This window comes from Ambystoma mexicanum, chromosome 2p (genome assembly GCF_040938575.1).
Source record: "Ambystoma mexicanum isolate Mex_15411 chromosome 2p, UKY_AmexF1_1, whole genome shotgun sequence".
Lineage (NCBI taxonomy): Eukaryota > Metazoa > Chordata > Amphibia > Caudata > Ambystomatidae > Ambystoma > Ambystoma mexicanum.
The window spans coordinates 1,056,585,117-1,056,608,816 of record NC_090923.1 but is presented as its reverse complement, the minus strand read 5'-3'; the positions used below and the strand labels follow the sequence as shown (position 1 = coordinate 1,056,608,816).

Below are 23,700 nucleotides of genomic sequence, written 5' to 3'. Positions count from 1 at the left end.
CAAGCAAACAACCTGGCACCAGGAGACATGCAGGAATTGGGGCCCTCTCAACTGCCCCTGTCCTCCTCTGGGGTAGGACTGGCTCTGGATTTCTCCCTGGTAGGTTTCCCATCCTCGCCTCACAAGGGCAGGCTACCTGGCTTGTCACAACTCATTCTCACTGGGCAGGCAAGTCCCTCATATCCATCCATCAAAAAAGTCCAGAACGGGGTCCACTTCTCCCCAAATCTTTTTCTGGAGCCCCTCATCAAAGCTGCTATCTTTTCCATTGCTACAATTTCTCAAGTCTTGGCCAGCCAATGATTAACACTTGACGTCATGCAATCACTATTACCAGCATGTGCAATTGTAGCTGATGAGCTGTGAGATATCCCGTGGGTGAGAAGATTGGTAAACGTGAACCCCCAATAACAAGAACATTGTATCTTGTTGAATATTTATGGCAACGATGTTTATAATCAAGACTGAATTTTCAACCAGTATGCTGGTATTACGGGCAATAAAACAATATGGGTTTAATGGTTCCTTACTCAACCTGTCCAAACTCTATCTCTATATGGTGGGGAGAATGGATGCAGCTTAGATGGTCCGTCTATGAATTATTTCAGTTAAGTTTCTGCATTCAGCCTACAAATGGAAGACCTTGACATTTCCTTATGCTCTTTCTCTCAAATTATCCCTGATATGTTGGTATTGAAATCCTCTCCATTTAGATTTAGATTTCCAATCCACGTTGTCCCCTTCATCAATAAACCATACGACTTTGCTATAAAGTCTTTAGTTAAAGTTGCTGCCTGATTACAACTTTTGAACTTTGTAAACCCCACAAATACACCGCTTTAAAACAGAAGTCATTGTTCAATGTGATATCTGAAAATAGCAGAAATATTCCTTCTTCTCTACCCCGTAGTTGTTCTTGCATTGCATTAAGGATTGAATGCCCTATTTAACAAACACATCTCCTAACATAGCACATCCTCTCTTCACCTATATATCAAATCCTCTTTATTTCAGGCAATGCAAGTGAAAAATTAGAAGTGAACTGAAGTGAAAGGACAGTGAACTGAGAGAAGGCCTGTGTACACTGCCCCCCCACCCCAAGCCTCAAGAGTGGCCTTTGTTTAACTCTTCAATTTTCAGATTTGTTGATTGTTGGCCCTTTCATAACCATTTTTAGGCCAAAGTACATTTCCTTGTGAAGGGATTCTACGTATGTAAGCAGCATTTTTGGTTGTGCCCATTTTGCTACCACTCTTACCTGTGAAGCCAAATAACCTCCATACATATCAGACAAATCCCACCCTCTTCACAACCTGAATGTACAGAGCAACTTTCTCTGGATTCTAGGTTTTTTGTTGCTCCAAATAAATCTCATTATAGCACCTCTGGCTGTTCAGAAGAAGGATACTTTATTGACATTTCCACTTATTTATTACATGATAAAAAAAGGCCTAACTTTCCTATTGCTACGTGGGTGTTCCCTGCGCATCTGAATAACTAAGGTGCCTGTTCATCTTCAGGAAGTCATCAAATGACAATAAGTCAGCTGTCTAAAAAAACAAATCCCAACTACCACTATTCTAACAAACTAAGGTCAGGAGAATGCCTCCCTTCTCCCGATTGTCTTTTTCACTCAAGATTTCCCCTACTTGAATCAAACTTCTTAATAGCAGGTTAATTTCAGATAGTCTCTTGTCACTTTCTGTACAAGTTCTTGAAACTCTTTCATACATTCCTTGGGGGTTCCTTCCCCCTTAGAGATTGATTTCCAGGAATCATTTTTAACTCCTGTCTTATCTTTTGTTCCACAGTGATGTGCCTTTTATACTCCTGTAACATATACTTGGTTTGCTGTGATATGCTTTCTTGGAAGATAATCTTCCCCCTCTTCTTGGATGACTTGGTTTGTGTGTCTTTTCTCTTATGGGCAATACTTTCCCTCCCTTCATAGAATTCTCCTTCTGGTTTACAGTATCTTCCTTTTAATATATGTGACATTTTCCCCTCTTCCCATGGTAGTTGTGTTCCAACCTTATTGATCTCTCCTTCAGATTCAATCATGGTTATCTTCCCTTATAAGAGTATTCACTCTCTCTCTCTGATTTGTTGCACTCTTCAATTCTTAACTTATGTGATACTGCCCTCTCTTCCCAGTGTATTTGTACTCCAACCTTAATGAGGCCAGCTCCTATCATGATTCTCTTACATTATTACAGTTCCATTTAAACAACTTTAATCCCACTGTCTCATCAATTCCACTGAAATGAGTTCCTTGTATTTCATAATGATTCCCCGGTGGCCTCCCGGTTCTCCCGTTCTCCCTGTTACCTTGGATGCTGCGGCTGAATGTCTCGAGAGCCTGTGTTCGCTCAGGTTCTCTTCTGTCATTCACCTTTTTAGCATTTCCATCTTCTCTGGCCTCGCGCCTTTGGAGCTCTCTTTCTGTGTGACCGGGTAACACTGCAGGTATCCAGGCGATTTGCTGATTTCACAGCGTATTGGACTTCGCTTTGTTGTATGGGCGCACTGCCCACCACAAAATCATTGTTGTCACGCCACCACCGCCTTCTCCTTGGTTTATCCCTTCATATGGATGCTGGGCATATGGTGTTCTGCTGTTGCTCTCTGGGCAGTTCCGAAAGTTGTGGATTCTGCAGATCTCCTTCGCTCCACCTCTCTCAGGTGTTACGATGCCAGAGAGCTAGCCCTGCTTCTGTATGCATCTCTCTGCCTCTCCTCGCTTCAGCCTATGCTCTCATTAGAGTCTTCTCATCTCCGTTAAATAGCAGTCTCTATTTAAAGAGACACACTCTCTTTCTTGTTTGTAACAGTATATTTTAGTTTTGTCTTCAGCCAAGGCTCTGGATTTTTTACTGTTCTGAACCTCTGGTAGTCCCATGTATGGCACCATGGGGAATGACTTGGGGAGTTCCTCACATGAATGGGAGTCATTGGGCCTCATTATGAGTTTGGAAGTAGCCATGCCATTTTTAGTGGCATGACTATCCCCAAACTTGGGATGTAACCAGTTCTTTCATTATTGCTTCTTCCATAATTAATAACTGCATAAGAAAATCCCTAATTTTTTCCTTTCCATTTTCTCTTCACTCCAAGGGACTGTTTATGATGGTGTTGGTGCACTGTGTGGGCAGAAGGGGGTGTCACTGACCATACTACAACTATTTTGCTCTGACAAATTAGAGACTTCTCTCTGGTTGTATTGCCACCGTGTTTTGAGGACAAGTCAGGAAACATTTAGAAATAATGTTAGTATTCAGCTGGCAACCACCAGAAGATGTCAGTGTGATGTCAGAGTTATATTACTCTGAGATTTGACGGCAGTGAGTTAGCCTCCGATACATGTGTGGAAGTTGGTGTTGTTGAATCCCTACATGGTTCAGCCTGTACTGGCACATATCACCAGTGTCTTGGAAATTGCACAGTCGGTGGTATGTGTGCTACAGCATACATGGCATCATGAGGCCAAGAGAGGACAAGAAGGCGCAAGGGGAAATTTGCAGAGGAGTCACAGAATATTTTGGTTTAGGAAGTGATCCCCCGGTATAGCGTATTTATGTGGGCAAATTCCAATGCACCTCTATCAGTATTTAGTTGTACTGCAGATGAACAGCATATCAAGTATTAGGCAGATTGCCTTGTTGCAAAGAATTTCTGGTACGACCTACGCAAGAAAGCATGTGAAATATCCCTCCGAATGAAGCATTTCACAAAGACTGGTGGCGGTCCTCTCTGTGAATTCGACACGACACCCACACAGGTCAAAGTGCTTGTGACTTTGGATGCTGCCAGTCTGGAAGGTTTGGATGATCCGGATACCAAGAAGATTTAATGAACAGGTCAAAGCACACTGCATCTCAGTGCCCTGTAGGTAGAACACTGTCGACATTGCTTAGGGCAAAGCTGTCCTCATGCTGGTATCTGCCAGAATGGTGTGTATCTACCTGCTGTACTAATGGGGATGGTTGAAGGAACGAGGAGGGGCATGGTTCTATGTGGAAGAGCAATGTAATATAAGGTGAGTCCATTGTAATTGACAGTTGCAAGAGAATGATGGGGTTAAATGCTTAAATGGGAAATAAGTTAGTGGTGTCTTGTTCTTCTTTGCATGCAGAGAGTAATGCCAAAGGTTAGGATTTATTCCAAACCTTCCAGCCATCACCTCTTTTGTTTTGTATAAGTCACCCCAAGTGGGACGGTTCTGACCAAACATTGATCCCGAGCTTGCTGGGTGTAGAGACCCAAGCTACTTCTCACTTGTGACACCCAATGAGGCTGAAATATGTCTGGGATGCTTGTGGTCTTGCACAGAAGGGATGTGACCTAGCAGTTCAGGCTGGACTGCCCCTTTTGGGGTGGAACCAAACCTGACTTTCATATGGTCTTTCCCCTTCTGTAATGGCTTGGAAGGCTGAAGAACAATGGTCTGGAGGGCTCCTAGGTAAATGTCAGAGATTAGGAATTATTCCAAAGCTTCCAGCCATCACCCCTTTTGTTTTGCATGAGAGCAGTGAAATAGGCAATGTTTTAGGAGACATCCAACATGTGGTTGATGATGGGCATGCAGCTGTAAGCAAAGACCCCAGCATGGATGGCAGCAATGAGGCCTAACATGAGGTGTTGGTGGAAATCAACAAGCGGTAAATGCAAATGAAAACAATGGAATAGTAGACCTAACTAACAGCCAAGAGTGAGTAATGTCAAGATTTTAGCATACAGAGAAAAAAATGGCAAAGTACTATCAAGCAACAAGGTGGAAGCGACTGTCTCTTAGGTGGTAGACTATGACCGTGCAGTTATCGTTGCTGTTGGCAATGCTCCTGCCGACGACATACCTAGCCATAGTGGCAATATGCATCCAGTCATAAGAGAGCAACCACATAGTGTCAAGGTGCTTGGCAGCATTCAAGATGCCATGAAGGAACAGAAGTTATTACTACAGTGCACCATTAAACAATGTAATCTTGTGAAAGAATTAAACCATATGATGCGCCACCACTCTGTGGCTTCCAAAATGGCAACCTTTCATGTATGCATTAGCAAATGTATCTAGGTAATAGTGTTAATCGGCTGACTTCTGACCTTCTGCAAAGCCGTGGGGAGCCTGTATTCCTTGCAGAGCAAGATGATGAAGTGTACCACTGCCATACAGAAATGTGTCAATACTAACTCTCAGTTCATTCTCAGGCCTTACTGGCCACCATCCGACAGAATGCATATTGCCTGCTTTTAATAAGCTGAATGTACTGGACTCAGCAACCCATCTGCTGTGAATGGAATCTCATCCCCTAGTCCAACGTGGGAATTGCAGCCTGCAGAGGAAGATACATCTTTCAATGGACCATACTGAGGCATTGAGGCATGCCTAAAGTGTTTCTTCCACAAACAAATAACTCTAAATGACTTGTTCTGCCTTCATCCAAGTACACATCAGTTTTGAGTTTGTTCACATGTGTCATGTTCTGTACTAGGTGCTGCCTCAACCTATAGTTCTTGAGACAAATCTGTGTTTTTATGTGATAAGGTAACATTTGCCTCTTTAAGTCGAGATTGCCCATTGCACATGTTTGGCGCACAATAAATCATGTGAATAAACCTTAATTGTTCTTAGTATACTTTTTAAACTAACACTGTATTTGTCTCGTGGATTGATCAATGCATTTCTGTTTACACAAATGGTAAACAATCTGACATCATACATTTGCTTACGTTGTCATGCGGGTGCCTCAAATATTTGAGGGGAATGTGCCTGAATTAAGTGAAGACCTTTGCCATCCAGTATCACATACTTACCCTCCTTCACTTTCACAGTCAGCACCATTATTTTGCACATTTGTCAAGCATCTTGGAGAAGATGAGAGACAGGTGGAAATGGCCTACCACGGCAGAGACCCAGAGTGAAACAAAAAGAAATTCTCACATTACATATGAGTGGCCTTAGTAATTCAGCAATGACTTGTTAGTGATGGTACCAAACGTCAACCGAAAATGGCATGAAGGATCACCGCTCTCCTTCCTTGCAACCTAATGCTGCAACTCTCTACCTCTCTCCCTAAAATTCTCTGTACAGAAGGTCAATTAACCTTCAGGAATCTCAACACAAGACTATTACCAGAACCCCTCCAACTATATTCCTCACTCCATGGAAGGTAGGTATGCTGCACCAGTCGGAGTGAAGAACACGGAACACCAGTGGTGATCGGAACCAGTTCCTTAACGTTTGAAGCATTTACAGCATTATGTCGGGGATGGCTGGACAGCACGTTTTCCATGCACCCCATGTGCCCGCAGGCATACTTGCAGGTCAAGAGCTCCACCTGATGGCACCATTGGAGATGTTCGCACCACTTAGTTTGGGCAGATCAGGATTCTGGCATTTACTACACAGATGGTTCCTGGCAGAGTGTTACTCATTGGGGAGCTACGCCTAAGACGTCTGGTTGATGGAGGCACCTGATTGTGGTAAGCTCCCAGGGGTTCACTGGTACAGCAGACCATGTTGATGACGGATGGCAAGGACCTGCAGACCATCAATGTACCAGTCATCAATGTAACCAATAGGACCATCCTCTTGGCAGGATGCACCATCATCACACAGTTTCATCTGACCATTTCTGTGGCCCCATCGAGAATCGCCATCAGCCCATTCAAGCCAGTTCTGGATCTGAAGACCTTGGACCTTAGGAGACTCCCTGATCTCAGAAAGGGACAATGACCACCCAAGAGACTTACCCTGTGGCCGAGGCTTTCTCCACCAGTCCTTGGGACATTGGCAAGGGCAACGGAATGGGACACTGGATTTGTGTGAGCAAGAACAACAAGATGCCCTTCAGGGAGAGGTCGCAACGCATTGCCTCAAGAGACGTGAAGCATGTATGCTGCCACCTGGATGATCTTCTGCATGCAGCGATCATCCAGAAGTCCAGGAGACTCTACGCTTTGCCCATTGTTGTTACCCCGGAAGGAGAACAGGGATGTACGGATGTGCATTGACTATTGGTGACTTTATGCCAGCACTATTCTGGACCAATACACTATGACCCGAGTGGATGAGGCAGTAAGTGGTGGGGAGTATGTGGTTTTTGGTCCTGGACTTGTGGATTGGGTACTACCAGATCCTGATGCATCTCTAAGATCGTGAGAATACATTGCTCATCTGCCTGCTGGGATTCTACGAGTTTGTCAGAATGCCACAGGGGATCTCATCTCCAGTGAGCCAGCAACTTTCCAATTTCTCAAGAAAAAGACTGCCAGTGACATGAACCTTCTGGAGGTACTGGTGCAAATGGATGACATTATTGTTTTCCGGGAGGTCCCTGTAAAACAAAATAGGAGGCTCATGAAGGTGCTGGACCACCTACGGGAGCAAGCGTCAGTGTGCAAAAGTGCTAGTTTTGCAGGATGAGCATTAAATACATCAGGTACATTGTCTCCAAAGACAGCATTGCAGTGGAGAAGGCTCTCCTCACTTGGCCAAGACCTCAGACCCTTAAGGAGTTATATATTTTCCTGGGATTCTGTAACTAATACTGGAGGCTCGTCATGGAATATCCCAATATCTTCTGACCACTTGTGAACTTCACAAAAAAATGCCTGCCATCCCAGAAGAACCGGAGCAATACCGTCAACTCTGTAGGCTATTAATACCATTCTCTGGAGACTGTTGGTGAGAGGTGAACTGACCGATGCCAGAAGGCTTCAAAGACCTCAAGCGAACCCTCACCATAACTCCAGTCCCAATCTATGCAGCTACTCAGTTGCCTTATATCTTACACGGGGAGCCACCCTCTATCAGGAGACCAATGGGGAGATGAAACTGGTTGCTTTTGCCAGCCTTGGCCTGAACATAGCGAAAAGCGAAAAGGATCTAACCAGTCCAGAAGTTGGAGATTCTGGCATTGAAGTGGGGCATAACAGAGATTAATTTCATGGCACCACTTTCAGAGTGAGGACCAACTACAACCCCATTGCATATATGTTGAAGTCGGCCAAGCTAGATGCTACTCGACACTGCTTGCTACATTGTCCACATACAATTTTAATTTGCAGTACAGACCTGGGTGCACAAACATCGATGCTTATGCTCCCTCTTGGAGGCCTCATGCTCCAAAGGACAATAGAGCTGGATCCACATCATGGAAGGAGTTGTCTACAGCATGCGTCAGAGCTATCTGTCAGGCTGCAAGTCAGCAGGAGCCAGCCATAGCTTGGCGGGTGGATTGCTTAGAATCCTCAGTTGAGGTGGTACCAGGCATTTACTGCAACATCACCAGCCTGGAGGCATCTGTGGTACCGAGTTTGACCCAAAATTAATTCTGTTTGTCCCAGCTAGAAGATCATTGCATCATTCCATTCCTGAATGCCAAGAACAAGGGTGCGGATGTGCCCAGAGACTTATATCACACACAGAACAAGCTGCAATGCTGAAGGAGTGGAAGATGCATGTGCAGAAAGGGGGCATCCTGTATTATAAGGAAAGTACATTTGGAGACTGGCTCCTACATTGCCTGGTGTTAGCACACAGATTCCTCCAAACTATATTTTATGCACTGCATGACCAGTAGTGACATCTTGGCAGTGCCAGAAACGTTCAAGTTGGTCCCATCAAGGTTTTTCCTGCCTAGACTGGGAGCAGACATGTAATATTGCCAGCCGTTCACCAGGATTGTCAGCAGGAAGACTGCAGCATGTCCTGCAGCTTAACCTAATCATATGCAGACTTCTGGGCCCATGGACCTCATCTACATCGATTTCCTCAAGTTAGAGATGGACAGGCAAGGTGTACAGAATATACTGATGGTGACAGACCACTTTACTCAGTACGTGCAAGCATTTCCTACTAAGCATCAGAGCACCATCACAAGTGCCCATATGCTGTGGGAAAATACTTTGTGCACTACGGTTGGCCGGCCAAGTTTCATTCCAACCAGGGACCGAATTTTGAGTCGACACTCATCAAGCAGATTCTGGAGCTGATTGGCATCAGGAAGAGCCTTACAACTCCATACCAACCTGAAGGGGATGCCCAAGTGGAGATGTTCAATTTCCCCCTCTTGGCGATCCTGGGCATCCAGAGGCCAGCGGAGAAGAACTTGTGGAATCAGCATGTGGCTTCCCTTACCCATGCTTACAACTGTATGAAGAACGATATCACTGGGTTTATACCATACTACTTGATGTTCGGAAGGGACGACTGGCTGCCTGAAGACCTGTTGTTCGGAGTGTCCGTAGATGGCAGCTAGAACTACAACAAGTATCTGAAGCAACTTAAATGTCAACTAGAGAAAGCACATCCGCTCACCCAGGCTGCTGCGGAGAAGACAGTGGAAAAAAACAAATGCCACTATGACAGCAAGGTCATTTTTCATGCTTTCAGCTTGACAATCATTTGTTGATCCATAGCTTGGGGAAGAGAGGACACAACAAGCTATTTGACAAGTGGGAGACTCAACCGTTAATCATTGAGCATCAGTTAGGAGAGTTCCCTGCCTACCGACTGTGAGAGGATGGATGGACGGCCAGGGTCCATCAAGACCTTACAATGGAACCACCTGCTCCCAGTCAGGGATGTGGGTGAGCTGCACCGGCGGTGAGAGAAGAAGAAGAATTGGCCAAGACAGCAGTGACTCCTCAAGCTATCAAGACAGTGAGACCACTGGAAGGCCAACTGGAAGCCAGTGATGGTGCCAAGGGTGATCAGTTTGGCATCTACCAAGACACTTTTACAGATCAGACATTAGCGTGGACTCCTAGACCCTCAGAGATCAAGATCTTATGCCTAGAGAATGCAATCCCAAACCTGAATGTGTTCCTCTAAGTTTAGACCTGATCCTGCACCGATCGCCCTTGCTACACTGGATATGGCAGAGGAACCATTACCCTTTCCTCTACTGGAAGATATGGATGGACCCTGACTCCATGCAGTGTGCACAGCCGGGCCAGAAGGAAACCCTAGAAGAGGTCCCGACTGCTCTGTTTTTACACCATAGCGTCAGGCCTGTGACTAAATTAAAATACGATTCACCAGGAGTCCAGTGTGAGGTTCCCATTGAATGTTCCTCACAGTTTTCTGTACCGTCTTCTTTAGAGCAGGTCCTTTGGAGTTCCGGTGCACCGTGGGAGGGGCATGAGATTCAGGGTACTGGGTGGCAACCGGTGGCCTGTTAATTGAAATCATGGCTTCTTAAGTTTATAGAGTAGGGCAAGGATATCCTCAGGGCGAAGGGTAGTTCAGTGGGTAGAAGCATGTAACACTCTGTGCCGGACAATAAAAGAAAAAAAGGAAAGTACCGCCAGCATGTGATGCCCCACAGGATATTCATTATTCAAAGAAAACCCTTCAGAATGGCATGATCGTAGCGCCGTTAAATGGAACATCTTGACCCTCACTAGAGAGGGTGAGACCGGCATGATTGGGGACTGCTGCGTCCATTAGACAAGGTCCGCCCCCTGCCAGGCCCAGATGGACGCCCTGGGCCTCTGCTGGTAGACTCAGGCCGGTTTGGGGGAACATTTGGGGCCCCTCACTGCAGCAATCAATGCCGGCCTGCACCTAGTATACGCACCCATGCCATACCATAATAAAGGGACGCCTCCCACGCTGCTGGTGCTGGGCTGCACCTGACATACGCAGCCGAGCCAAAAAAAGGACTTTGGGGTCCCCAGCACAAACTGCTGAAAATAACATCCAGCCTGCCAGAAAACCAACACAACACAGAGGCGGTTAAAGTTAAGTCTTAAAAGAAGCGTTATTTTTTATTTTTGACAACCAACAGTGTACATTTCATTTATTCCAAAGTAATACAATGGTATACGGTTTGCTGAAGCCTCAGTGAAATTTCTGGGCACAGAGAGCTTTTGATTGCCTGCTTGTTTCATAGAAAATCCTTGTTATTTTGATAGCAACCGCTGCCAGGAGCGACAGCTGACTCCCCAGGCCAGCGGGCGCCATGCAAACAATCCTATGTGACTTTTTTTTATTATTTAAAACTTTTTTTTATTTGATTTTAGGGTACTTAAACACATGAATATGTTGCATGCTTAATGAAAAAGGACACATTACATTAATGTCTCGGGAGGATAGCTCGCCTTGGAAGCAAGACGACGCAGAGCAACACAGGGTCGATTCCTGGGTCTGCGCTTAGAAACCTCTGGCTATTAATTGCGTAATAAATATTCAATTACAATTACAATAATGTAAAAGAATATCTAACTGACTTCTTGTCTTGTTGAGTTAGAAAAATGACAAACAAATGCATCAAAAAAGAGGAGTGACAAGAACACAAAGGCAAAAGAAATCAGAAGAAGACAGAGAAAGGAAAAAGAAGGAATGTAGGAAAGGTAAGATAGGATAGCAAGCGAGACTACAGGGGAAGGGAGTGAAGAGGGAGATAGGTGACTGTGTGCACTTCTCGTTGCTTTACAGCCGCACGTAGTGGTTAGACTCATCTGGGGATATTCCCCCTCCATCAATATAGCGTGCAACAAGTTGTTTAAGAAATGTGATGGTGTGCCTTTTTGGGGCAAGTGTATCAGGCCTGTGGAATGTTTCATTGCATGGTTCCATGATGTCTTAACACTATGAGACTAAGGGCCTCATCACGAGTTTGGAGGTAACCCTTAAATCCGGCCGTAGCACTGTTAGTGCCGGATTTAAGGGTCCGCCAAATCATGGCCTTGGCAGTTGTAGGTCAAAGTTTCGAAAACAAAAGGATCGAATGCCTTTTGTTCGGCAGTCAAAGGACCGAAAAAAAGGATCACATTTTTTTTGTTTTTTTTATTTGTTTTATTTTTATGGGGCGGGGAGGTTCCCCTTAAACCCCCGTTTTCTTTGTTAAAAACACTTTTTTTACCAACCCAAACTAAAAAATATATATAAATAAATAAATTCGATCCTTTTTTTTCGATCCTTTTGTATTCGAGCAAAAGGTCATTCGGTCCTTTATTTTCGATCCTTTGACTGGACACCGGCCTGGGCAGATTTCTCCCCAGCTCTGAGCTGGGGGGAAATCCACCGAAAATTTGCGCTCATACCGCCGGCGGGAAATCCGCCGGCGGTTTGAGCGTGAAATTTCCCCATTGAGCCCAATGGGGAATGGGGCATTCCCGAATGGGCTCAATGTGGAATGGGGATTTCCAAATCCGCCAAACCCGTGATCCGGCGCTAATGGCGCCGGTGGGTTTGGCGGTAGGGCAGATAGCTCCAGCGCTATTAGCCCCAGCGTTAATGCCCAACTTGTGATGAGGCCCTAAATCTGATTATGGAGGTTTGGTGAGAAAAATGTATTCTCAAAATGTATGCAATAGTGGTTTGAGTGTACAGTTGAGGGGCTTTTGAAGAGAGGGGCATATACGAGTGAATATAGTGAACCCTGGTCCACCATAAGTCATATCAGATTGTATCAACTGTTTTCAGTTAAAAATGACTGTTTAATCACAATAGAGATCAGGAGTCTAGGAGTAGCAAATCATTGAATTCTAGGTGTGTGTGTGATGCAAAGGCACTGAAGCATACAGTTTCTTCTTTCATAGTCAAATGTCTTTAAAAGATCTTTGTTATCTAACTAAAGACATGGGCCTCATTACAAGTGTGCTGGTGCGGTAAAAATGTGCTGGTATTACTGCATACCGATACGTTTCTGCAGCGGTACACTCAAAGTTTGGTGGTGGGGTTGCCGGGTTTACCTGCAGCTCTGAGGTGCCGGTAAGTCTGGCGCCCCACCAACAAAAAATGCTCATAGCTGGGGGTAAACATACCAGAAAAATACCAATTTTAGGCGCAATTCCCACAGCAGTGTTACCATGCAGTATTGCACTGAAAATTCCATTGGACTGAAGGGTGAATGGGGAATAACAGTTTGTGCCCAACCCGTGATATGGCAGTAATACTGACGGACAGGTGGGCGCTAACGCTAATAAAGTTGAGTGGTATCCCAGCCGGTATACCGCCCAACTCGTGCTCAGGCCCCAAGTGCCTGAGCACGAGTTGGTGGAATTTTGGTGGACTTACCACCAAAATACCACCAAACTTGTAATAAGGAACCAAACGCCTTTGATACGAGCATATTAAAAGAACTTGTAAGAGAGGTTCCCAAACACGGTGTTACAGTGCCTGCAAATATTGGGGTGGAGAATGTTGTTTTACGCATCCAGGTTCTTAGTTTAAAGGTGAGAAATCTGGCCATTATATGCTGACATATTAGCAGAGTAGTGAGATCCTACAATTTTCAGCTGCTGTGAACCGTTCATTTTATGAAATACGTCGGACTTTGGTTCTGTCTCCCACTTAGAACGTTAATACCCTTAATACATTTTTGTATTCTTTTAATTTAACAATTTGTGCATTTTCAAAGCACTGTGGCCTCCATTAGGTATGTTCTCTGTGCAGATAGAGAGTCAGTTTGGGTGGAGAAAGAATGTTTGCTTTTGGAATTAGGACTTTTAATTTTAAAAAGGGATAGAATTCCATAATGGATAGACTGAAAATACTTTTAAATTGTGGTAATGAAAGAGAATCATTGCCTCCAATAAGGTCATTAATAGTGGTGACCCCTTTTGAAAGCCATGCGGGCAATACTTTTTTACATTTTCCTTTTTTAAATAAATGTTTTTATTTATCCAAATTTTGAGGTGCAGATCATCTTGTAACCTTGTCCTTTTCTTCCTCTTTATTCTAGGAGCTCCGGATTCGAGGCGGGCGTGGCAGAAGACTGGATGCTGGCTGCAGGCACGGTGAGAGTCACGCTGCTGGATGCAGAATAACACGAAGCATGTGCTGCTGTTCGGGTGTGGTTTAAATAGAATCCAAAGCAGTCCCAGGCAATAAGTTCCCCAGGACCACACCCGAGTAAAAAATAGTCCCTGTAGTAAAATAGTCCCATCCAGGCTTCACGTTGGCTTGGATTTATTTGCAGCATGGTCTGCATGAGGTAAGTAACGTCTATGAACCTGGCGCCTGTGGCGCCAGGACTGATTTTTATTATGAGCCTGGTGCCTACGGCGCCAGGACTGAACCCAGACAGCCCCTAGCTGGGGCTGCTGGGGTTTTTGTAAATGTCTGGATGCCTACTCCCGGGGCTGATGGGCTTGATCTGGATGCCCGGGGGTAGGCATCATGACATCTGTAGAAAGGAGGATTGGACAAATCCATTCAGCATAAACGCAAGGCGTAAAACAGAGTCATATGCAGTATATGCTGTGGTTTTACGCTCTGCCGCATACACTTCATACTGTCCTAACCACCATAGATCACATGAGTAAGAAAAGCCTAAACCATTCTTTTAGTACATAACTACTACACTGAAAGTGCCAAGTAGATGAAAAAGTCTGACACTAAGGAAGGAAGACATGAGATACCATATGCCGAGAGTTGCGAACTGAGAAAAAGACTGTGTATTGGGAAGCCAAAGGATCTGGCATGAAGCATTTCCAAGTGTCCACATTCATGAAAAAATTGAATTATCAAGTCAATTAATGATTTGCATAAACACTACATGATAAATTGAGGTTCCCTGAAGAATGTCTGCACATAAAGCATGAAGACAGAAACATTATGAACATGGAGTATATGTCTATAATTGTAGCTCTAACAAAAACTCATTTTAGATTGTTGTTATTGTTTTTTTATGCACCAGTTACATCATTTTTGTATTTTCACTACTGGAGAAATGTGGTGAGGGTGTCTATCTTTCTTTCTACTCTTGTGTTTTGGACACTTTATATTTGGTTTTAACTATGAGGAATATGTAGAACATTGTTAGGAGGTGGGTATGTATTGATAGACACAACAATCATTTTTCAACCTAAGATTCGATGTTGAAAATTGAGTAATAAAATAGTTACATACTACAAGAATGGTTTAGGATTTTCTTACTCATGTACTCTATGGTTGAGAATTCCATTTGTAGTAAGATATCCGGTGAAGGTCCTGCGGGTCTTGTGGTATTTAAATGGTGCTAACTCCCAAACATTAGGCAATAAAAACAATGTGTAAATACAAAGCGGTGAAACTGCCTACATTTATGCTTCATTTTGCATTTTGATTTAGACCTCAAAATAACACTTTACATATGCACCTCATTCAATAACCTAGAACCATTGCACTTCCTTTAACACTGAGGGAGGCTTTGAAATCGCAATACATAGACAAGGACCTCATTACAAAAAGATGGTATGAATACAATTAGGGAATACAAGATAGGAAAAAACAACTGTAACAAGCAGCTTAGGAGAATCTGTGGACTGCTTCAAAAACTTTAAATTCTAGCTGATTCTGGAATCTGGTTGCAAAAGCCACCAACCCTAACACTAATATAGGCATTACGAACAATTGTATGCTTCGGACTGGGTGAAACATTTTACCACTATCTTTAAAGGAGAGGATATCGAGTTTTACAAAATGTATTCCACTAACCTAATTTTGAACCCCCAATTGATACTGATATGCTTAGTTATAAGGGTTTAAGCTGACACATACTGATGTGGTTAATGCAATGAGAGCACACAAACCTTAATGTCTAGGCATGGACGTTGTTCATACATACCTGTATAAAACGCAATTAGAAATCTGCGGCACTGTTTGAAGTTATTTAGAGCAATAATCCCCACCAAAGCAATTCCAGAGAACTATCATTGTCCCCATTTACAAAAAGGGTGACACATCCTCTTTGAAATCTTATTACCTGATTTCATTACCGGACAGCTAATCCAAGATTATAGAAAGTGTAATTCATACATATCTCTTGGAATCGGTAGATGATAAACAATGTTGTTGTAGGCAGAGGATGGGACCTTCTGTCAAGAATTACACTTTATGATTTATGATACTGACAAATTAGTATACAGTTTGAAAAAATGAAACCCTTCACATCGACCTCTTCACAGCATCACAGCATTTGATTTCATATATAACACTTTGCTCCATATATAATATGATAGATATATAATACTGTGGTCCATACTCAGTGACATGGATATTCCTGGTGAACTATTTAAACGTATTGTTATTCTAGACAGACATACAGAGTCTGTGGTAATGTATGATGCTGATGTGCACATAGAAAGAGAAATGATTAACATGACTCCTGTCAATTGGAGGTATCCATCAATTCACATCACATTAAATAGTGCAACCAGTAGATTTCAGGGTTAAATTATATAAAGCCCAGGGGTGGGGGATTGCCCTGTACTGGGAAGAGATCTGGGATACAGAGACTGCAAATGATTTGCAAATCGCTATGAATCAATTATGTCATGAAATGCTTGGTCTCGCTTAAGTTGCTCCTACCTTTGCTACCCACTTAGAGTTGAGTTTCGAATTTCTGGAAGATATATTTCCTACAGCACCCATCTTATTATGGTTATCTTTCTGGACATATCATAGGGGTTGTTTATCCCAGAAGATTGGTATGGGTTTTATATGATCTGGAAGGGGAGATAGAAGTCTATAGCTATATTATGTGAAAAATAAATCAGCAGTAATGAATCCCAGCCATGTATTCATGATCTCTTATCTATAGATAAATGCAGCCAGGCCAAAGTAAATGTTTGATTCCAAATGCAATTTGATAACAAATGGAAATCCATGGAACATTTTAAGCCTTCCAACAGTGCACATTTGTCAATGTCTACCTTACTGATGCTGGAACCATATTTTGGATGGTGTTTAACCGAAGCATACCAGCACCTTCTTGTCCAGTTAAGATTTATCCTGTTACTGCTGAAAACTGTGATAAGTAGATTTATTAGAAAGGAAGTGGATAGCCAATGGGGTATCTTTTGTCTTAACAAATTGGAAATAATTTGACACTTTTTATTCTGCTGCCTAATTTACAATATAATATGTAAAGATACTAATGCACCATTTTTAAAAGGTAGAGGTTCTAATCAATTTAGAAAAGCATTGCTAAACTGGTACGTTAGGAGACCAAGCATTACCATAGGCAATTAATATTTACCTAAAAAAGGCATAACTTGTAAGGAACAGGTATCAAATGTAACCTTCATATAACTCTTGCGAATATATGAGATGCTATGTAGCAAGGAGTATATTGTGCTTGATGTTTGCATCAGTGCCCCCTAAATGACATACAATGCTTCTAAATGTCATTGTGGTGCTTTTAATAAACAATAAGTAATGATTTAACAATTTTGAATTTATTTGATGTGTGTATACTAATTTATTCTGATCTTTTTTAAAAATAATTTGCAACCTTTTTACTTATCCACAGGTCTTAATAGGTACTTGAAAAGATAAGCTCACTTTGTTAAACAAAGGGGCATGATGAAGTTGCATCTGTTGTTATGGGTGATGTATTCAGTGAGGTTCATAGTGATAATATCGAATACAAAAATGTTGAAAGTAATTTTTTCGAAAAAATAATGTCGAAAAAATAAAAAAACAAATTTCTTTTTCACTACGTTTTTTATCCGAAATTGGGGGTTCCCCACCTGAACCCCCCTTTTTTTAACCTTTTTTTTCTTACTCGCCAAACCCCCCAAAAAATATATAAATAAAAAAAGTCAGTGAGCTAATGCCAGATGTAGAACAGCTGCTGATGGAATTCACTTCAAGGTGTGTTATGGTTGCTGCGTCATATGAAATATAGGCACATCCTGGAGTCCCAGGAGATGGGCAAATACTGGTCATATGGATATCATCATGTAAGAGATAAGTGTATTTGAGGCTGTTGGGATTACAAGGATGCCTCTCCAGTAATCTACTGAAAAGTGTGGGGCAGCGGTGTTGGTCACCCAGCAATATCATTGGTAAAGATAATCTTCATCCAAATGCTTTGGTAGCATGGTTGGGGTTCTCTTCTGGTTGTTGATTGCTTCCAGAGACCTATGCCTATGCCTAGGTGTCCCTTGGCCGCCTGTAGCTGTATGGCAGCGGTCATGTTTCCAGTTAACCTGTTCTGGCTTCTTGATACTGCGATATTAGAGGCCGAGGCTACTTGACAGCAGGGTGGTAAAGGATTCCTTTCGCACTGTGTTTGCAAATGAACAGTCTCAGGAAACTGAGATTTGTCACAAATGTCAATTGATGGATCCCTTCCCTCGTCCTCATGCATCGGCCTTCGCTCTGCTGCCCTCATGGCCATGTTAATTACTTCACACTGACCCACGAAATCACAAAAAACTGGGATCTGATAAAATCTGATCCCAATCTAAACAAATTGTTCCCGGAACCACCTATGCTGGCTTACAAAAGGAGCAAGAACTTCAAGGATAGCCTGGTCAAAGCTGAAAAAAGAAAAACTACAGAACAAACATCTCTTAGAAAACAAAAACCGGGGACTTATCCATGCTTGCAATTTCAGCATTGGACAAATATTATCAAAGGAGATTACATCCGTCATCCTAACAATGGCAAAAAAATATTCCTCACAGACTATGCGACATGTGACAGCAAAATGCCCTAAGATGCCCTTGCAGGAAATATTACGTTGGAAAAACAATCCGGAAAGCAAAGGAATGCTGGACGGAGCATAAATCAAACATTAGGACCAGCAATGAAAAATCACTGGAGTTTAGACATTTTAAAGAAAATGGCCATAATATTTCACAGTTGAGATGAGTAATTTTAGAGGTAGTACATTCACTACCAAGAGGGGAAGATTTTGCTAAAAAAGAAATTGCTCAGAGAGAACTAAATTGGATTCACAGACTAGACGCTGTTTGCCCCCATGGTCTAAATGAAGATTTCAACTTGGGCCCATTCCTTTGAAAAACTTCACATAGAAGCTAACATCACAGGGACATAACCATTTCTGATTAGTATAGTCGCATTTTCTTCGATTGTCTAATCTTGTCGAGCTACAGATAGGACATTTCCCTAAATAAATTGAGTTTATTTTGTGTGTAAAATGCATTACTCCCTACTGAGCCACTAACATGGCATAGATATGTTACTCAGAAATGTGATTGATACATCTATGGTTCTTCCAAAACCACTTGTGGATACATACACAGATTGTGAACTCATTAATCAGAGACAGCGGTTGTTATTGTCTTATTGATGTGGTACCCACTAATTAGCCCTTGAGATACCTCAACAGATTGTGAACTCTTTTTGAGACAGCGGATGAATTTATTTTTGTCTCTGAGAGTGGGTACTTTTATTAATAATTGATCAACTTGGCACCTTTCACCTATGAGTCATATTTTACTACAGAGGCTACCGATTGAAACCAATTTCTCAGTCTAACACCGGATACTAGAATAGATGATTAACAGTAGCATATCACATGCACGTCCTCTACTTTTTTTCAACATCTATAACCAGATTTATGTCAACAAACACACAGGCTGCACAATTTAGGGGATTAGCATAGGGTAATCTTCCTTAATACCAGATAATTACTCCCTATTCAATGCTGGTTCCCACGGCATCAGACAGTGATGGTACACATATTGCCAAGTGACGGTATCACACATGTGATTTCAACATCCACTCCCGATTCCTCGTAGCTTACACGACTGCGTCATCATGACACGTACACTTTGTTTACATGCGTGACGTCATTCACGTCTTAAAGTGATGACGACACAACAATGACGCATATATCTGCGGACATCTTGAGACCCGATACTACAGCGCACGGCTGGATCGGCTCCTTTTACATCGTTCTCTCGGCTAGAAACCAGTAAGTACTCTGACCTATTCCCATCACATTATGTGATGGACTCTTAGGAGGCATGTCACCCCTGTGCTGACAGCCTACTTTACACACACTGAACACTGTTGATTCTCGGTGGTAATGTTCTTGAATTATTCCTAATTAACTTACACATGGTGCCCCTTTTTTCTAGGTTGCCGCAGATAAGACGTTGGGCTCATTGGTCCTTTGTAACCTAACTATTACCTAATTTCGATTGAAGGTCAGCCTACGACTTGGCATCTTGGACATTTATCAGTAAGTCCCCACCCTATCTTATTACGTCAGGTATATATTAACAAGCAGCATATACCTTTTACAGTGTTCTTTACACAGTATTTTATTGTTTTCCCCTTAAGGAGATTCTTAAGACTTTCTTCAATCCATTACATTTTGGACCTACATTGTTGAGCTATTCTGCACGACCCCTGTAGAATACACAAATAAGAAGAACACGGTATGCTTGATAATAACTCTTGTATGAATATTGTTGATTTCTTTACTAAGGCTACAATTGATGGATGAAACCGTTTATTAGGTTAGGCCTGTGGGCACTAGTTGAACTATTATGTTTCTGGTGACCAATAAGATTATTAGATGACTAATCCATGGCATTAATTGACATTGGGGTATTAGAAGGATGCATAAGACCCTCCACCATGATGACACAAATGATAGTTTTTTCTTTGCCACTATTAGACGATGAATCTAAGGTATTGGAAGGATGACCCTCCATAATGTTTATACAAATGAAAGTTGTTCTTTGCCACTATTATATGATGAAGTTAACATTGAGGTGTTTGAAGGATGAACAAGACCCTCCATAATGTTGTAACAAATGAAACTTATTCTTTGCTACTATGAGTTGTCTTGACAAATGAATTCTGTTATAATTATATATATTTCCTTTGTATTTATAGAAAATTGTTGATCGCTGAATTCATTATTACAGCCCCTGAAGAAGAGAATTGATCCATAAATGTGTTGGGCATATTTATATGAAAAATAAATCATCTTTGAGAACACATTTATTCTGAAGTTGTACCTAAATAATTTGGTCTAAGGCCTTTTCTAATATCATACACTTGTAGAGAATGTAATCTGACTACTTTATTTATACTGAATTTCATTTAGGAAATACAAATCTCGTGAGCTTTTTTAGCCATAAATAGTGTGCAGGGGACGGGAGTTCCCAAAGTGGGAACTTACTTTGTCTTTGTCAATTTCTTCACACCGACCCCACCTAGATGCAAACAGGACAGCATCATGAACGCTGATACACACTACTGCTTTTGTGATCTCATTATCAATAAAACAATTAATTTCTAAATCTTTCATAACAGATGATTGACAAGCAGCAATCAGGATTGTGATGTCAAACTCCTTAAACACGTCCCAGATCTCGCTGAGTAGCTCCACAGCCCCAGAATCTATGACGTGCACCATGCTAAAGTCCAAAACATTGGTGTGGAATTTTGGGGATCCTCTTTCTTCAGAATCTGTTTGGATGTGCATGTCTGAGGTTTGTCGTGATGGAGTATATAAAACAGGATTTGTCTTAATGTCTGCCTTGCAGAGGTAGGTGCAATTGTACTGTCGCAAGCTGCTGGATCTAATTGGTGAACTTGGAAGGCGTTCTCTTGTAATCTCAATGGACAAGCTCTTTGGTAGTAGCACGTTGGGCTAATGACAGAATCTCTCACCTAGTAAAAACGTATGGTAAATCTGGGACAGGATACAAAGTGTGCCGTAATCCATTAGAGCACACTATGTTTCTGCACCATTGCCTCTTGATACATTACGTTTAATGATGCTGTCAGTCGGGATGCTTCTGAAGCGACAGGATCCAATCCAGACTTTTTTATCAGTTGTTTCTTAAATGCCAGCATGTTTGCAAAATAAAAGAACAACACTGATAAATCTTGACGCCTGTTGCCTTCAACGTCTCTGGATATTGGCAAAAATTCCTCTAAATGTCTATCTCTGGTATCTGACCAAGGAGCCGAATCTTCATCCTCTGTGAGCTGAGACAGATGGTTACAATGGAGAATAAAATCAGCAGACCAATAGCCAGTCCACAAACGATGCCCACAATAAAGGTCACAGCCCAGATACCAAAGTCATACTTATCATGGCTCCACAGCTGATGCATCAAATGCAAGTTGTCCAACAGGGGAAGAATACTGTTGACTACGATCGCTGCCAAAACAGCCTCAGGCATGTGCTGCAATAGTTCCCCCAAATTCAGTACCATTGCCAGCTTTACGGAAGCTGCAATCAAGCCTGAAACCTGTGAACTTCCTCCAGATTTCTCTTGAATTATGGTCCTGGAGATTCTGCAAATCATTGGAAGCTTCTGGAAAATGGCCATGGTTGTTTGCTGATCTTATACACGTTTTTGAGAGCAAGCATGTTTCCCAAGGACAAAAGAAGGCAGTAGCTCTCTATCACCAGAAAGATAGCATTGAGTATATAAGGATCTTGGAAACCCGTATGTCATAGGCGAAAAAACCTTTCCTGTGCAGTTTAGTCATAGTCGGAAGGTTGTTGGAAACCACAGCAAAATGATCATGAGGAAAAACTCGATTGTAAGATCACAGGAAAAATACTTCAAAGGAAGATCAAAAAACCTGTGGTATTTTTGTTGGGAAAATTTGCGGCAGTAATCGTGTATATTATGAAAGATGGCAAGAGGTCCCGAGTTGAAGGCAAGCAGATTTCCTAAAATGAATGCAGTTTGAGACACAAGCATGGAAAAAAGTGCTGCAGCAGCGAGGAAGGCACTCATCATTATCTCCGACAAGTAGGTGATGATGTATCCGAAGCCCACACATCCCAGACCCAGCTGGATAATGACAGCCAGAGAAGTGGTAGATGCAGTTAAAGCCATCACTTCTCTCTGCAATACTGTGTAGTTCACATTCCTCCTCATGAGAAATAATGCATAAGTGCTGGTCACGTTCGTGAGGTTCAGGTTTGTCATGTTAAGCATTTACCCAGCATTCAGATTTGATAAACCCTCTGATATCGAGGCATTCAGAATGCTGTAAGCCCCTCTTGCTGCTGTCCAGAAATTCCAAGTACAGCATGAACAACTGTAGTGAAAAATGTAGCAAAGACAGCATATAGTGGAAATGTTTGTGCTAACAATGTCGCAGTCAGTGCTTGCGGGATAAAGGTGAATCCTGCATTCAAACCAGCTAAGAAACCTCCCAGAAGTTCTTCGTTTATGTTATGCCTGGGAACCCAGGTCAGAATAGGAAAAATTGCACAGAGGAACCTCTTGAATCTTTCTGCCTTACACCACAACTTTGAGATCATGTTGTCCCAGGCATTTGGTGGGCTGGTCGTGATGTGACTTGAAGTCACTGTTACTCCTCTTCGTTGTACACATTGCTGCTTACATTGGAGCTAAACACTCTTAGCCTGATCTCTTCCATGACTGGGTCCTCCATGTATGAGCCCATGAAGCTTTGAAGCACTTCACTTGTGTACATCACTGTACAAATAAACAATAAATAAATAAATAAAATGTTACCCAAACGATCCAGCAGTTCTCCTACGATTCTTAGAGTGATGCTATATTTGTGTTGCCATGTCAGGTATCGTCACCAATCTTCCCGAAGGCCACTCCATTTTTCGGGAAGAACACCCCATTTTCTGGAAGCACCTGGGCTTCTTGAACTCAAATTATTCTAATCTTAATTTCCGCTCGGCTAAAACAAGGCGAAAAGATAACTGCATGACAAGGGGGGCAGACAATGCATAGATAAGGGACTATAGGGCAGCATGAAGAAAGCAAACCTGGCATGGCACTAACACTGAACAATGTGCATCTTGCACATTCATTGACTCGAATAGGAAGTTATTGTTAACTCAAACGCATCTTTTTTTCCAATTACTGATTGTATATTAAGAATTGCTTTTCTATTTAACAGATCGTACTGGTGTCTGATAGATGGTTTTATACGTGATTATTTTGCTTTTATGGGATTGCTGAAATAAAGCATGGACCAGGAAACAT

General features: G+C 42.3%; 1 protein-coding gene and 1 pseudogene across 1 annotated transcript; one reads left to right on the top strand and one right to left on the bottom strand.

The window, feature by feature from the left end:
• The window catches only part of LOC138567839 (solute carrier family 22 member 20-like), a 386,869-nt pseudogene that overhangs the window by 349,835 nt on the left and 13,334 nt on the right, over nt 1-23,700 (top strand).
• Nucleotides 7,190-23,173, bottom strand: LOC138566104 (testis anion transporter 1-like). Its single transcript, XM_069643108.1, has 6 exons — nt 23,052-23,173; nt 22,738-22,914; nt 22,307-22,603; nt 21,672-22,012; nt 20,886-21,175; nt 7,190-7,375 (listed from the first exon to the last, which is right to left on the bottom strand). Exons 1-6 carry the CDS (start codon nt 23,171-23,173, stop codon nt 7,190-7,192), a joined length of 1,413 nt encoding a protein of 470 aa, XP_069499209.1.

What these genes read in the sequence shown, in the direction of transcription:
- LOC138566104 (XM_069643108.1), bottom strand. Translation starts at nt 23,173, where the DNA reads ATGTACACAAGTGAAGTGCTTCAAAGCTTCATGGGCTCATACATGGAG. An exon ending in AATGTGTACAACGAAGAGGA is followed by an intron (nt 22,915 to 23,051) that starts GTAACAGTGACT and finishes CTGGGTTCCCAG; the next exon opens with GCATAACATAAACGAAGAAC. An exon ending in TCCCAACAAAAATACCACAG is followed by an intron (nt 22,013 to 22,306) that starts GTTTTTTGATCT and finishes AATGATTTGCAG; the next exon opens with AATCTCCAGGACCATAATTC.